Source organism: Myotis daubentonii, chromosome 1, assembly GCF_963259705.1.
Source record: "Myotis daubentonii chromosome 1, mMyoDau2.1, whole genome shotgun sequence".
In the NCBI taxonomy this organism is placed as follows: Eukaryota; Metazoa; Chordata; class Mammalia; order Chiroptera; family Vespertilionidae; genus Myotis; species Myotis daubentonii.
The window spans coordinates 11,128,602-11,142,884 of NC_081840.1; the positions used below are offsets into that span (position 1 = coordinate 11,128,602).

Consider the following 14,283-nt stretch of genomic DNA (forward strand, 5'->3'; position numbering starts at 1 on the left):
AAAAGCAACACACATTTCCGCACACGCCGATCCACACACTTCCTCCTGCCACCTCCTCCCGTCCGGACAGCAAGTGCCAATCATGGGAGTCAAGTGGGGAATCGTATGTGAGAGGATTTACCCCGGGAATACAAAAGGAGTATGGTGACCCTTAGAAACCTCTACATTGCTACCTAAGACTGTTGCCAAGCCTGGATTCACAATTCCTGAAAATGCCTTCAGACGGACTTGCACTACCTTTTCTATGACAGAAGGGATGTGAGAGGAGCAACATACCACAGCTATATGTCCCAGGTTGTACCAGACATCAGCTGCCTCTTCTTCGTTTTCAGCCAGAGAGAGGGCACGTTCGAATGAGGTCAGCGTCATGTCGTACTGCTGGGCGTAGAAGCAGCAGAGCCCCAGGTTGTTGAAGAGCTGGCAGTTATAGACGCCCATCTGCAGGAGGCGCCTTTTTGAGAAGAGGAGACATATTTGGGTGTCAGACCAACTTTACAAATGTTTAGACACATGTATTTTTTACAAAGTTAGAAATGAACTTATTTTATAATTTTAACACCCCCAAATAGAAATAGAAAGTATTGAAGTTGATGAAAAAATGTTAAAGCAAATACAAAAGCATGCCTTTTTTAACAGTACCAGTTATGGGAAATGTGTCCAGAGGCAAGGTCAGACACAACTTCTGTAAGTTTTTTCCCTCCAAAAAGCTTGGTTAGAGAATCAAAATAAGACATAAATAGTCACAAAAAGTAAAACCCACACATTTTTGCTTCATAAAGCTCTCGTACCCATAGCTAAGCTCCTAAACCTCCTGATCTAATTTGAGGATGTTTAGCATTTACTTCCACGTTTTCAGTTGAGTGGGTCCTGTTTTTGGTGATAAGTATTTTGTGGTTTAGCTGCATCTACCGACCTCCAATGGGCTCCCACCAAGGAAGACAGACCGCTACAGCTCAAGAAGCCCATTTGCTTCTACGCATCATTAATCCCACAGGACAAAGGACAAGAGTTCAGATAAGCAAATGAAATCCAGCCCAGCTGCCCTGAGGAACCCGTGACCTGCTTGGGGCAGGGGAACAGTCAGCTGCGTGACTCAAGACAGCACTGACATGATCACTTATATGTATCTGGGAAGAACTTTTGTCAGTTGCCAGTTACCTCCTTGTATTACCTAAGGGCTGAAGAGGAAATCAAAATTTAAAAATTAATCCAGAAATAGGCTGTAGGATAAAATAAGTCTGTTCTCAAAAGAGAACCAGAGAACAGAATTCATTTAGACTGAAAAATTTGTTGGACAAAAGTTGACAATACTTCACAAAACACAGGATGCTGTTTCAGGTCCCCATTGGGGCTCAGAACCTGGGGCCTGCTTCTCTTTGCAAATCTCACACCCATCTCAGCTTCAAGGTCATTAGAGTATACACTAGAGGCCCAGTGCATGAAATTCATCCATGGGGTGGGGGGGTCCCTCAGCCCGGCCTGCACCCTCTCCAATCTGGGACCCCCTCAGGGAATGTCCAACTGCAGGTTGGGATCGGGCCTAAACCGGCAGTTGGACATCCCTCTAGCAATCTGGGACTGCTGGCTTCCTAACCACTTATTTGCCTGCCTGCTTGATCACCCCTAACCACTCTGCCTGCCTGCCTGATCGGCCTAACCACCTCTGCCTGCCTGCCTGATCGCCCCTAACTGCCCTCCCCTGCCGGCCTGGTCGCCCCTAACCGCCCTCCCCTGCCGGCCTGGTCGCCCCTAACTGCCCTCCCCTGCCGGCCTGGTCGCCCCTAACTGCCCTCCCCTGCCGGCCTGGTCGCCCCTAACTGCCTCTGCCTCGGCCCCCGCCACCGTGGCTTTGTCTGGAAGTACGTCCAAAAGGATGTCCGGAAGAGGTCCCGTCTAATTAGCATGTTACCTTTTTATTAGTGCAGATTAGTATAGATAATGGCATTAATGAAGGCAGAGATGGTGAGATGGAGGTGCTTCCAGCAGCCATTAAACTGTTACTGGTCAATGACAAAATGGCTACTTTGTATGTGAGAGGATTTATCCTGGGAATACAAAATGAGTATGGTGACCCTTAGAAACCTCTACATTGCTATCTAAGACTGTAATGCCATAGGGTTAAACACTCAGGTGATTATCGGGGTGTGTTTCTGCAAGGTGCCAAATATCTGTGCATTTCTAAAGTTTGAGAGGTTACTTTTAATGCTCATAAAACACCTGGGTGTTTGAGTTTCTAGTCTCATACAGACATGGCTTATACACTATTTCTCTACATTTGCATTCCCTCTTTATTACTGTCTCGCCAATATTCCACAGGAAAGGAGTCTCACAAACTGAAGGTAGAGCTCACCTGTAGAAGCGGAGGGCGACTTCTGGTTGATCGGAATAAAAGTGGTTGCTCCCAATGCATGCAATGGCCTCCATGTGAGTGTTGTCCTGTTTCAAAACTTCTTTGTAGTATTCGGAGGCCGATGAGATATTGTTCATTTCCTATTCTCCAGCAAGACAGAAGAGCAATAATTGACTGATATTGCCAAGACGTCACTTTCTGACTGGTTTACATTTTCTCATTCAGTAAGTATTTATTAAGAACCTACCAGACTGTTCTAGGGCCTGGGGACACAATATAAACCAAAGAGATAAAGTTACTATCCTCAAGGAGACTGCATCTGGTAGGGAAGAGCAACAAATGAACACATATGTGATGTGATGTTGGGCAAGGACCGGGATGGAGAGAAAAACAGAGCAGGGTGAGGAGAGGGAGGCTGCTGCCTCAGAAGGGGCTGCGGAGGGGTGCCGTGTGCACAGGCCTGGGTGAAGTGAGGGCTGAGGCCTGAGCACATCTGCTGTACATACAAAACATCTCTACCGGCACGTGCAGTGTAGGCTGCGATGCTAGGACAAACTTCACTAGTGAACGCTAAAGCCGCTGTCACATAAAGAGAAAAAGAACACGCTGGAAATCTTTGTGCGGTAAACGATGCGCCAGGGAAACGAACTGTAACTTCAAAGGGAATGCCGCATCCGACCAGCTCACGTCTGTGCTTAGTCCTGATCACCCTGCGGGCGCATGGCACTGTCCCCACGAGGACACTTTCCTCTCGACATCTTCCTTCCTCTGAGTGCGAAGTGAAACTCTCCCTTCCTCACAAAGCCCTCCCCTGTGCACCCATAACAGGATATGTTCCTCCAACTCCTGGCCAACGCAAAGCAGGGCAAGGAAGAAGGTAGCTGGTTAAAGGATCTGTGCCCTATCGCAGCCATGGCAACAGTGACTACCACAGAGGCGTGGAGGGAACTCTGACCAGCAACCACGACACTCTCTGCCAGCACTTCCTGCCTAAGGAAGACCGGCCGAAGGACTGGGATGTGAGAAGACAGAGCATGAAGGTGCAAGAGCATCGGAACGGTCAACCCTATACATGAATGCCACTGGGTTCACAGCCCAATTTATTACCCTTCCTTCCCAAGCTTCTTGGTCAAAATTCTGTTCAATGTGGAGTCACACACGTAAAGATACAGAGATATAGAATTTTTATTGAATGATCAAAGTTTTCTATTTACACTAGAAGCCCGGTGCATGAAATTCATGCGGGGGTGGGGGGGTGGACAGGGGTAGATCCCTCAGCCCAGCCTGCACCCTCTCGCAATCCGAGACCCCTCAGAGGATGTCCGACTGCCGGTTTAGGCCCGATCCCACAGGCAGTCGGACATCCCTCTCACAATCCGGGACCACTGGTTCCTAACTGCTTACCTGCCTGCCTGCTCGCCCCTAACCACTCTGCCTGCCTGCTTCATCACCCCTAACCACTTGCCTGCTTGATCACCCCTAACCATTCGCATGCCTACCTGAACGCCCCTAACCACTCTGCCTGCCTACATGATTGCCCCTAACTACTCACCTTCCTGCCTGATCTCCCCTAACCACCTCTGCCTCAGCCCCCTGAGGCTTCATCTGGAAGGACGTCCGGAATGATGTCCAAACGTTCGTTTGGCTGTCCGGTTTAATTAGCATATTATGCTTTCATTATTATAGATGTTTATCAAAACTATATTTCAAAAAGAAAAACAACCTTTCCAGACAATTCAAAAATACTACCGTTTTTCTTTTTTAAAGTGATGCATATTCATTACAGAAAATCTGGAAAATATTGAAACTGTAAAACCAAAAATGAAAATCATTCATATACTACTACCCAGATATAGAAACTATTAATATTTTCCACTCTTTTTCTAACAAAATAATTTTTAAAATATCATAACTAGCATTTCAAGGCATTTAAAAGAGAACAGAGATGCTTCTATTAAATACTATATTGGAAGTCCTAAACAATAAGATATTTTTTAGTTTGGTAAGATAATTGAAATAAGAAATGAAACCATTTGTAGCTGATGATTATTTTATTACTTAGAAATTTTAAGAGAACCTGTGGATAAGGAATTAAAATTTAAAGAGTAGTTAGCCAGGTTGCTAGTATCAAATCTACTTTTAAAAATTAATGCATTCCTACTATCCAGAAATAATCAAACAGAAAATACGATAGAAAAGAGGATCCCATTCATAGTTATACGCAGGAATACATCTGTGCAGAAAAAGTTAACATAGCAGGTCTGAGACTGTTATTCTTAGAAAGGTCGGTTTACAAGGTTGGCCCCTGGGCGGCATCTCAGAACTTTGTTAGTTCCCTAGATTGATATAAAACTTTCCCAAATGGTAAGAGTGGCTCACCTCACCTACACCGTACAAACAATATCATTTTTGCTGAACATGTGTTTGACTTTTGGGAGTCTGGGATTTGGGTACGTGATAGGCAGAGGGTGCCTATATGACCCGCCCCTAGTAATAACCTTGTACACCAAGTCTCCAATGTGCTTCCCTGATAGACACCGCTTGGCACACGTGGTCATAGCCTGTGGCTGAAAGAACAGGTGTGTCCTGTGTGAGTCCATGGGGGGTAGGGGGGTGTGGGGGACTCTTGGAAACTCGTGCCTGTTTTCCTCTGAACTCTGCCCCAGGTGCCTCTTCCCTTTGCTTCAGATCTTTCTAATAAATCACCCAATTTCAGGGTGGTTTTGGAGACTCCCCAACAAACCATTTTTATGAGATAATTACAAAATATGTTGCAAAACAAAAAAAAAAGAGATCAAAACAAAAGGAGACATATTGAGAGTGGGAGGAGAGGCAGCCCACCCCACCCCCTCATTCTTGTATTCAACTCAAGTCCAATCACTATCCCTGCACAGTTATTTTTAATGGTTCTTGACAAGTCAGTCCTAAAATCAATATGGGAGAGCAAAGGGCCAAGAATAACCAATTGTGAAGAAGAACAGGTACAGGGAGTTATTGTAAAGCTAAAGTAATTAGGCAGCAGGGAGGATACCTCAATGGGGCTTTTCATGGAATTTGTCAACATGATGCTAAAGTTTATAAAAAATAAGCAAAGTCCAAAATAGCCAAAACATTCCTCATAATGATGAACAAAGTGCCCTACCAAATAGCAAGTTTTATAAAACCACAGTAATTAAGATGATATAATATTGGCATAAGGTTAGACAAACAGACGAATAGGACAGAACAGAAGGCCCCAAATCATATCTACCATATGTAGAAAAAAAATTATAGTTGACATTACAGACCTTAGGAAAAGGTCCATAATGTACAATAAAGGTACTGGGACCACTGGCAATCTATAGAAACTAACTTAAATCCCTATTTCATACTCTTCTCTATACATTTATGTATGTTTGAAATACTGCTTAAAAAAAGTCAGCTTTACTAAATGCATACACTAAAATCTCTTACTCTGTTGGTAAACTACAGGCCATCAGTTCTAGTTTTATAAATTGTTCTCCTTGCTAGGCCCCCACAGGACAATGGGCTTACTTAAGAAGCATGTAACCTCAATTTTACATCAACTTTTTGAATACTTTGAACATCACCTCATAGATCCTGGCAATTCCACAAAGTAGGGTTACTTCTCCTGGAAACTTATCTAAGCCTTGTTTGAAAAGGTTTAAAGCAGTCACAGGTTGATCCAATGAGGTGTAAACCTAAAACCAAGACACAGTTCAGTAAAAGTACTGGTTCTTAAAATAATATAGTATTTGTTATGACAATTGGTTACATAATTGCTTAGTAACAAATTATCTCCTAGATATTACAGTAAAAATTGTGTAGGATTTCCAATAATGATGTTATCATTTTATCTTCACATGCTGTATATGAAGCATTCATTCATTTATTCCTTCAACAAATGCTTATTGTGGGCTTATTATTATCACAAAGATGGAGCAGTGAGTAGACAAAGATCAGGGGAAACTCTTTTTAGGATAGAAGACATGAATATGTCTATAGGCTGGCCAAAAGAATCAATTATGAGACTGAAATTGAAAACACTGGAGAAAGAAGGGAACAGGCCCTGAGAAAGAGCAGCAGGGGAGACCTTGTGGAGACGGTGGTTTGGGAAAAGGACCCTCAGAAATAGAGGGGAAACAGATTTGTGAGGAGTGTGGTCAGGCTGTTGAGAGAGTTGGCACTTGATGGCTTTCATTTAATTAGCAATCAGGATATTAGCATGAATAACCCACATAGAGAATATAAAAGGAATCTCTAAATCAGAGAATTATTTTATGTATAGAAACATAAGATTATGGCTTTCTTCCTTCATGACCATGGGTCCTCTATTTCTTCCTCCACAGCTAGTTTGTGCTTTGAAGAGGCCCAAATAGATACACAGAAAACTGTTTACAGTGTTTATTACCAAAATATAAGACTAGCGAGAAAGCATGGGTGAAAATTTTTTCAACTTTTACCTTATATATTTTTAACTTCTTTTTAAAATTGAATAAATTATATAATTTAATATGCTAAGTAATATAAAATATTGACTAATTATTTTTAAATTAACCATCTAGAATTGTAAGAAATAATTCTGTTCCTAAAATCTGCTGATCCCTATTACTTAACAATCATTCCTTCATATATTAAAAAAATAAGTAAATTTTACCTGTATAAAGTCATGCAGACAATGGATTTAAACAAATTAATTTATGGAAAAATAAGTCAAACCATATAGTTAACATAGTTAAAATTAAAAGTACATTTTTTTAACCATGTGGCAAGTGGTTATCAACAAGAAAATAGTCAAATAGTATGACCTGAATTTTAATTTCAAGCTGTCAGAAAAGTTTAAGTCTACTGTAATTCTTAGTAACTTCTTTAAGAGTTGAAGTTTAATATATAAGGTGCAGTAGATTTAGGTACCAGACAGTTCAATTGTGTTTGGAACCACTGTACACGCACTAAGATTAGCACACTAAGTTCATAACACAGCTTACATTTGTTTTCTTTCAATACGCTAATGTTTAATACCTATTTACGACGTAGTAGCACTTCCATGTATAGCTCATCTTCTTTTCAACCTCCTTCACCACACTTTTCAATTGAAAAAATTCTTAGAGGTATGGCACGATGACATCACAGCCACTAATTCATCAAATGTTTCGTTTAAAGTAGCCTTGGTGAGGGTCAAGAAGTAACTTTACCCCGATACTGAAAATTCTAGGTGTGCCCTCACTTCTGCTGTGGCTGTGGGTGGCACGATGAGGCAGGGAGTAGGCTCCGGAATCAGAAAGTCCTGGGTCTGAATGCTGGCTCTCAACAGCCAGGTGACCCTGAAATCTCACTGACCCTCCTGGATCTCCTTTTCCTTAAAAGCAGAAAGGAAATAATAACCTTGTGGAGTTGCTGTAGGGATTAAATTAAATGTGTATGGAACAGATCTGATACAATTCCTTACACTGAGTAGGTGGTCCATACAGGGAAAATATTGTTTTTGTTATTACGGCAGAGCCAAGAAGTAAAGGACCTATATAAGAACAACCCCTGTTTTACACAGTCTGCTTAGGTGGGAGACTGTGTTATAAAAAAAAAAAGGGGGGGGCTCTATGGAGCCTGCACCCATAGGAGTGGTAAGCCCGTGATATTTTCTTCTGCTCTAATGGGCAATCTTTCAAATCTTTTTCATGGCCATCAATTTCTCCCAAAATGGTTCTTCTCTATATGGTCTCACATTTTCCCTTGCTAAAAAGAAAAATAAGTTAAGTCTGAACATATTAGCTTGCCAAAATATTCCTGAAGAACCTAGCAACTCTCCCCATGCGCTGGCCAGAATTTACACAGTTCTGAGGAGGCAGATTCAACTCAGATTGGGAACACTTACCTTTGCCAAGTAGAGATATGTATCTACCATTTCCTGCTGCTTCAGAGCTGATTTAAACTGCTTTTCTGCTTCACGATACATTCCTAACCTAAGAAAAGCCATTAAAAAATTAGGCATGCATCTTAAAAATACATACTCTAATATGCATTCATACCCTAAAGGCTTTGGATAGAGACAAATTACATCTATTAAGAGTAAGCACGTAAAAAGAAGGTAATGCCCCCCCATATATTAATATTAACATGTAGTTTGCATAGTTTAGTAAAACATTGTCTAGTCCCATAGTCACTGTCTATCTAACCCTCAAATGCTGTGTAGCCTGCTGCAGTCTAGTCACAGCAGGACCAAGAGCTGCTGGTGAGCCGGGTCATACGGGTTCACCACCCAGAGAGCTTATGACCAGCGGGACATATGGCAAGTGACCTGGATAAATGCTTAGAGTCTCTATTTTACTGGAAGAGCTAAAGGATGCCCTTTCTTAGAAACCGTCATTTGCTCTGAGACAAAAATCCAGATTTTAAAACCGTTTTTAAACAATTTTGATGTAAGTCGTAATTGCCACTTGAGTTATACCATTTTTTTATTCTAGAAACATTTTCTTTTCCTCCTTTGGTGTCCGATGCCGACTGTCCTGGCCTCCCACTGTGAGATTTGTTCCTTGTTTAACTGTAACTGTCCTGGTGTCAGTACCCACCTCTTCTGCCCGAAGAACATTTCGTTACCTCTAACTCAATCATTACAGCATACTCAGCCTGTCTTTAGCAGGTTTGTTGGGCTTTTTTATAACTACTCCCCCCGCCTCCCCACCCCCCGAGCCCTCTAAGAGCTACTTAGGCACTTTAATATTGCTCTTACTTTGTGAAATAAAGTCAGGACAACACACAGTATGTTCCACTGTGCTGCTTTCACTTAAAGGCTAGAAAAGATAGCTTTGATCTCTTTCCTAACCTAAGCCTCAAGCAGTGGTGTGGCTATACCCTAATAGCTATTGGAAGACACAGGATTAAAGGGGTTAAAAGTGACCCCCACACACACACAAAAAACTGGCCTAAAGTTAGAGGATATATGATACAACAGAAGCCCCCACCTCTTCAAAGATCTCACAACTTTTACAAGGTGTAGTTATTAAAATTTTACCAAAGACGCTAGAAGTTCTGGCAAACAGCATATTTATATACATAACTTGAACTGAACGTGCAAGTCTGAAACACGTGGCTGAAGTTCATCACTGACTTCCATGAGCACCTCATTATCCACGAGAGTCTGTATATTTTTATCTAGTAAGTTGTCTCTTTCCAAAAATGATTGAAAAGGGATTACAGCAAAAAGACACATATAAACAAAAATATGAATACAGAAATAGCTTTTTTTAAAAAAATAAAATAAAAGCAAGGAGATGGAAGCATAAACCAATTTTTAAAAAAAAGCAATCAGAGATATTGAGATACCCAGAAACCAGAGAAAAGGAAGTCTTCATTACTGCATCCTTAGAGCTCATTTCTCTAGTACTATCAAAAGGAATGTACCACCTGGGTTCTTGTGCAAAGGAAATGGAGTGGGCCATGTACACAGCAAGTGTAATGAAAACATCAGTCAAATACATGAACACAGGCCAATATCAGAGTCAGAGTCCAGAGATAATCCCCACCAAATGCCAACGTTTCCTTAGCAATTTAATTCAATAATTATCAAGCACTGACTGCATGCACATTTCATGATGGTAAGGAGACACAAAGGTGACGGCAACAACCATGTCCCAATAAAGACTGAAGTAAAACACGCTCACAGGTAAACTTCGTATCACGGCAATGAGACCCAAAGGTGCTTGGAGAGCTCAGAGGAGGAGCGGACCAATGTAGTTTCAGGGAGAAAGCAACAGACAAGATTTTGACCAATAGGGTGAGGTGAGGGTGAGGGGACATTTCAGACAAAAGCAAACTACCAGAATCAGCACACAGGCAGGAGATGCAGAGCATGGTGGGGGATGCCAAGTTGTCCTGGCTTAGCTGAAAAGGAGGACACAATTAGGAATGGGAGAGGCGGGCAAACGTGCAGCCTGAGACAAGACCTTGGATACCACCCCTAAAACTCAGACTTCATTCTAAAGGTAATGAAAGTTAGCCAGAGAAGCCAAGAGCTGTGCTTTCACAACAGTACATGGACAGTAGGAAAGACTGATGGAGGCAAAAAAAAAATACACACACACACACACACACACAGAGTGGCCAGATTATTATGACCACCCCATCAGTACAATGAAGTGAAATAGTTATGCAAATAATAATAATAAAACCTTGAGAGTATTTGCTTAGCAAGTTTTCAATATTCAGTGTTTTTGCAAGTGTCAATGAAGTACTGATGCAGTGGTCATAATAATCTGGCTGGTCATAATAATCTGGCCACTCAGTGTGTGTGTGTGTGTGTGTGTGTGTGTGTGTGTAGTAGCAGACAATTCAGGTAAGAAGCTAATGTAATAATTCAAGCAAATGCACTAAATGCCAGAATGAGGGCAGGGGTGGGACTGGATAATAAGGGAGCAACTGTGAAAGCTACTGCAGAGGAAGGACCAGAACTTTTCTGCAAAAAGATGGAAGTCAGTTTGGGGCTACATCGCCTGATAGTCCATCCATCCTTGGCCTCCCCAGTTGAAATTAGGAGATTTCTCTAGGTTCCCACTGCACCTGCACCTGCTTCTATCACAGTGGGATCCGGGCTTACTGTTGTTTACTGTCCTCTCTCCCCACTGGCCTTTAAGAAACTATCATTTAAAGGAAGAAACTATCTAACGGGAGAGTGAATGAATGAGTGAATGTTATAGCCATAATAAAGATAAGAACCTATTAAGAAACAGAGAACGATAATATGAAAAAGTACACTCATTTAAATGCCATCCTAAATGGATGGCAGAAGGAATCTGAGTTGTGCTGATCTTTAATTATTAAAGATTTCTAAAGGTCTTGCTCAAAAGCTCAAGATTTCAAGTCTGTCTTCAGGAATTATATTCCCCAGTTTAATGTTACAATGATCTAAAATTACCTTTTAACAGAAAATACTTCCTCAATCTAACAACAGGAAAAAATACGTTAGAGTTCTATGTGAAATATCTAAACAGAAAGTAGTTTTAAAAGAAAAAGCAGCCCTTTGGTTCCATTGATATAGTTCCTTTTCCTCACAGTATCTGCTTGAAAACTAAAGAACTGAAGGACGGTCACAGTAGCCAGTTTACCTTGTTTCATTTTGTTATATGTATGTATGTATGTATGTATGTATATATGTGTGTGTGTGTATATATATATATATTAGAGGCCTGGTACACGAAATTTGTGCACTGGGGGGGGGGGGAGGGTAGTGGGGCGGGGGGGGGGGGCATCCCTCAGCCCGGCCTGCGCCCTTCTGCAGTCCAGGAGCCCTCAAGGGATGTCCAACTGAACCATGGGGACCAGGCCTAAGCCATCAGTCAGTCATCCTTAGCGGTGCCGCAGGGGCAGGAGAGGCTCCCGCCACCACCGCTGCACTCGCCAGCAGTGAGCCTGACTCAGGGCTTCTGGCTGAGTGGTGCTCCCCCTGTGGGAGCACACTGACCACCAGGGGGCAGCTCCTGCATTGAGCATCTGCCCCCTGGTGGTCAGTGCGCATCATAGCTACCAGTTGTTCCGCTGTTTGGTCGATTTGCATATTAGCCTTTTATTATATAGGATGTTTATTTCAGGGAGGAAAGGAGAGGGAGAGAGAGAGAGAAACATCAATGATGAGAATCATCAATCAGCTGTCGCCTGCACACCCTACACCAAGGATCGAGCTGCAACCCGGGCACGTGCCCTGACTGGGAATAGAATGGATGACCTTTTGGTTCATAGGTTGATGCATCCTTGCTAGGCTAAAATTATATTATTCTAAAGGTGTCAGTTCTTTGTGCCACCCTGTGATTGCTCAGTAAATGCTTTCTCAAGTAAGCCAAAGATATTTCTTCATGAGAAAAATCTATCTTTCAACCCCAACCCCCAAAATTATCAGGTTTAAGACTCTAAAATATGTTGCCACTTCTAAGCCCTTCACAAATAATCCAAATTTTACCTGTAGTAACATTTTCCAATCTGCACTTTCCACCACCAGTCCTTGTACTGAGAATGCTCTGTGGAAAGGGCAGCCAGATCCAAGGCCTTGGAAAACAAGTCATTTTACGTTAGGATTTTTCTCTTCTAACAATAAACAGAAACAATAAATAATGAAATCAACCATATAATTTGCATCAATCAAAGCATGCATTAGAAATCAGACAGCAACTCAAGTTGCTCATGTTTCCAGATGGCCCCAGGAATTTTCCCCAAATAATCAGTTCCAGACCAGAGGGCTGACAGCAGATGACAAGTAAACAGTGCTTAACAGAAAGCAGATGTACAACATATTTGAATACAATTTTAATATACAAGGCACAAAAGTGGTATTTCAAAAATCCATACGTTTCCACCATTTATCACTGTCTAATGATCCAAAATGCCTCCCAATTCAGTGTCAGTCAAGCCTTCGGGGTGTTAGCCTGGTCCAACTGCAGGCTCCACTTTAATAAAGAGACACTGAGAAACAGGAAAAGATCAAGGAAGCAGGTAGAAAGGGGTTTGGAAAACAGGATCATGAAGAAGCTGGGGTACTGGGGTAACGGCCATCTTCAAAAACCTCCATTCCATTATTCTGACATCACCTCACATTCCAATAACTCCAAAGGTCAGACTTCCCTTTGCTGCCGACTGAAAAAAATCCCCCTAGTTGCTTTCATATTTTACGTGTGTTTCTCCCATCTCTCTCGTCTTCTAGCTTGTTCCTTCTAGCGTTTATTCAAGATTTGGCAAAGAATGACTAAACAGGAATGAGGATTTTATGTAGAGGAAGCGGAAACCATTTGGATAAGAGAAAAGCAAATCAATCTTTACACAGATTTGAAGCTCATAGGAATTTGAAGCTCATGCAAAGATTTGGTGAATAAAAACTCAGGTTATTAGTTAAAAGAGAATTCTGATTTTTTTAAGTAATACTTATTATTCTTTCTCTCAAGGTTGAAAAACTTTTACTCTTTAAACAGTGTTAGTGTAATGATGGCCAACACTTCAGTTAAAGGAACTTAGGTTTTCAGTTCTGTTATCTCAGAATATATCCCATATTATTGTCCATTTCTTAATATTAACCTTTTTCTGAAATAAATGCCAGAAATATTCCTTGGCTCTCCTACTGCAAAACTAATAACATTTCTTTGTGTTTCCCATCTTCTCTTGCTCCAGGGGGAACTTTTAAATATGCAAACTATTCATTTTTTAAAAAAGTGGTGGGCTTCTAATAGACTTGAAAAATCAACACCTCTACTTGAAAGCCATAGATATTCAAAAAAAAGACACATATAACTTTCATATGCTTATTTTTCTTTTTTCCCCAAGTCAGAAATAAAAATGATGGAAAAAGCAAAAAATGATGGAAAAAGTGTAACTTCAATTAGCATTATCCCTGGAAATACTAGAAAAACATGTTTTCAATCAGCTAAATTCAGGGGTGTACTGTAAATATCTGCATATATTAATTTTAACAATCTTTATAAGATCTCTTCCAGCAAATAGATCAGATTCATTCTCATGTTTAATCTAATGACTTCTGTTTTCAGAAAAATGTCCTTGTAACTTTTTTACATTTTCTAACTTTCCAAGACAGGATTCGGTGCTTATTCCAGGCTACTGATTTACTCTCACATACGGCCCTGAAACAAGTCCTCCTAAGAAGGATCTCCATGTTTGTCCTAACCCAATGAAGGAAATTAATATGAATTATTGATATAGAAAAAAATAATAAAGATATACATTTAAATTATCATTCTTCATATGAAGACGGAGGCTGCACTAGACAAAAACCATTGGTGACCATTTCAAAAGGGCCCCAAGTCCCCTGAGGACAGGCACCCCTTCTTACACATCTCTCTTGCTGTGCTCTTTAAGAGGCCCTGAAGAATTATTTATTGATTTAACTAATTCTATTCTTTATTTCTAATGTCTGTTGAAAATAACTTAAGCACCAAACAAAT

At 41.2% G+C, this 14,283-nt stretch overlaps 1 protein-coding gene across 2 annotated transcripts in view; it reads right to left on the bottom strand.

Annotated features, from left to right (window-relative positions):
• Nucleotides 1-14,283, bottom strand: part of TTC8 (tetratricopeptide repeat domain 8) — a 36,778-nt gene that overhangs the window by 3,233 nt on the left and 19,262 nt on the right. For both annotated transcript variants that reach the window (XM_059688406.1, XM_059688415.1), the window contains 5 exons: nt 12,297-12,382; nt 8,223-8,310; nt 5,941-6,051; nt 2,351-2,490; nt 277-451 (listed from right to left, as the gene is read on the bottom strand). In XM_059688406.1, the coding sequence (XP_059544389.1) occupies nt 277-451; nt 2,351-2,490; nt 5,941-6,051; nt 8,223-8,310; nt 12,297-12,382 (600 nt within the window). The remainder of the gene's footprint in view (nt 1-276; nt 452-2,350; nt 2,491-5,940; nt 6,052-8,222; nt 8,311-12,296; nt 12,383-14,283) is intronic.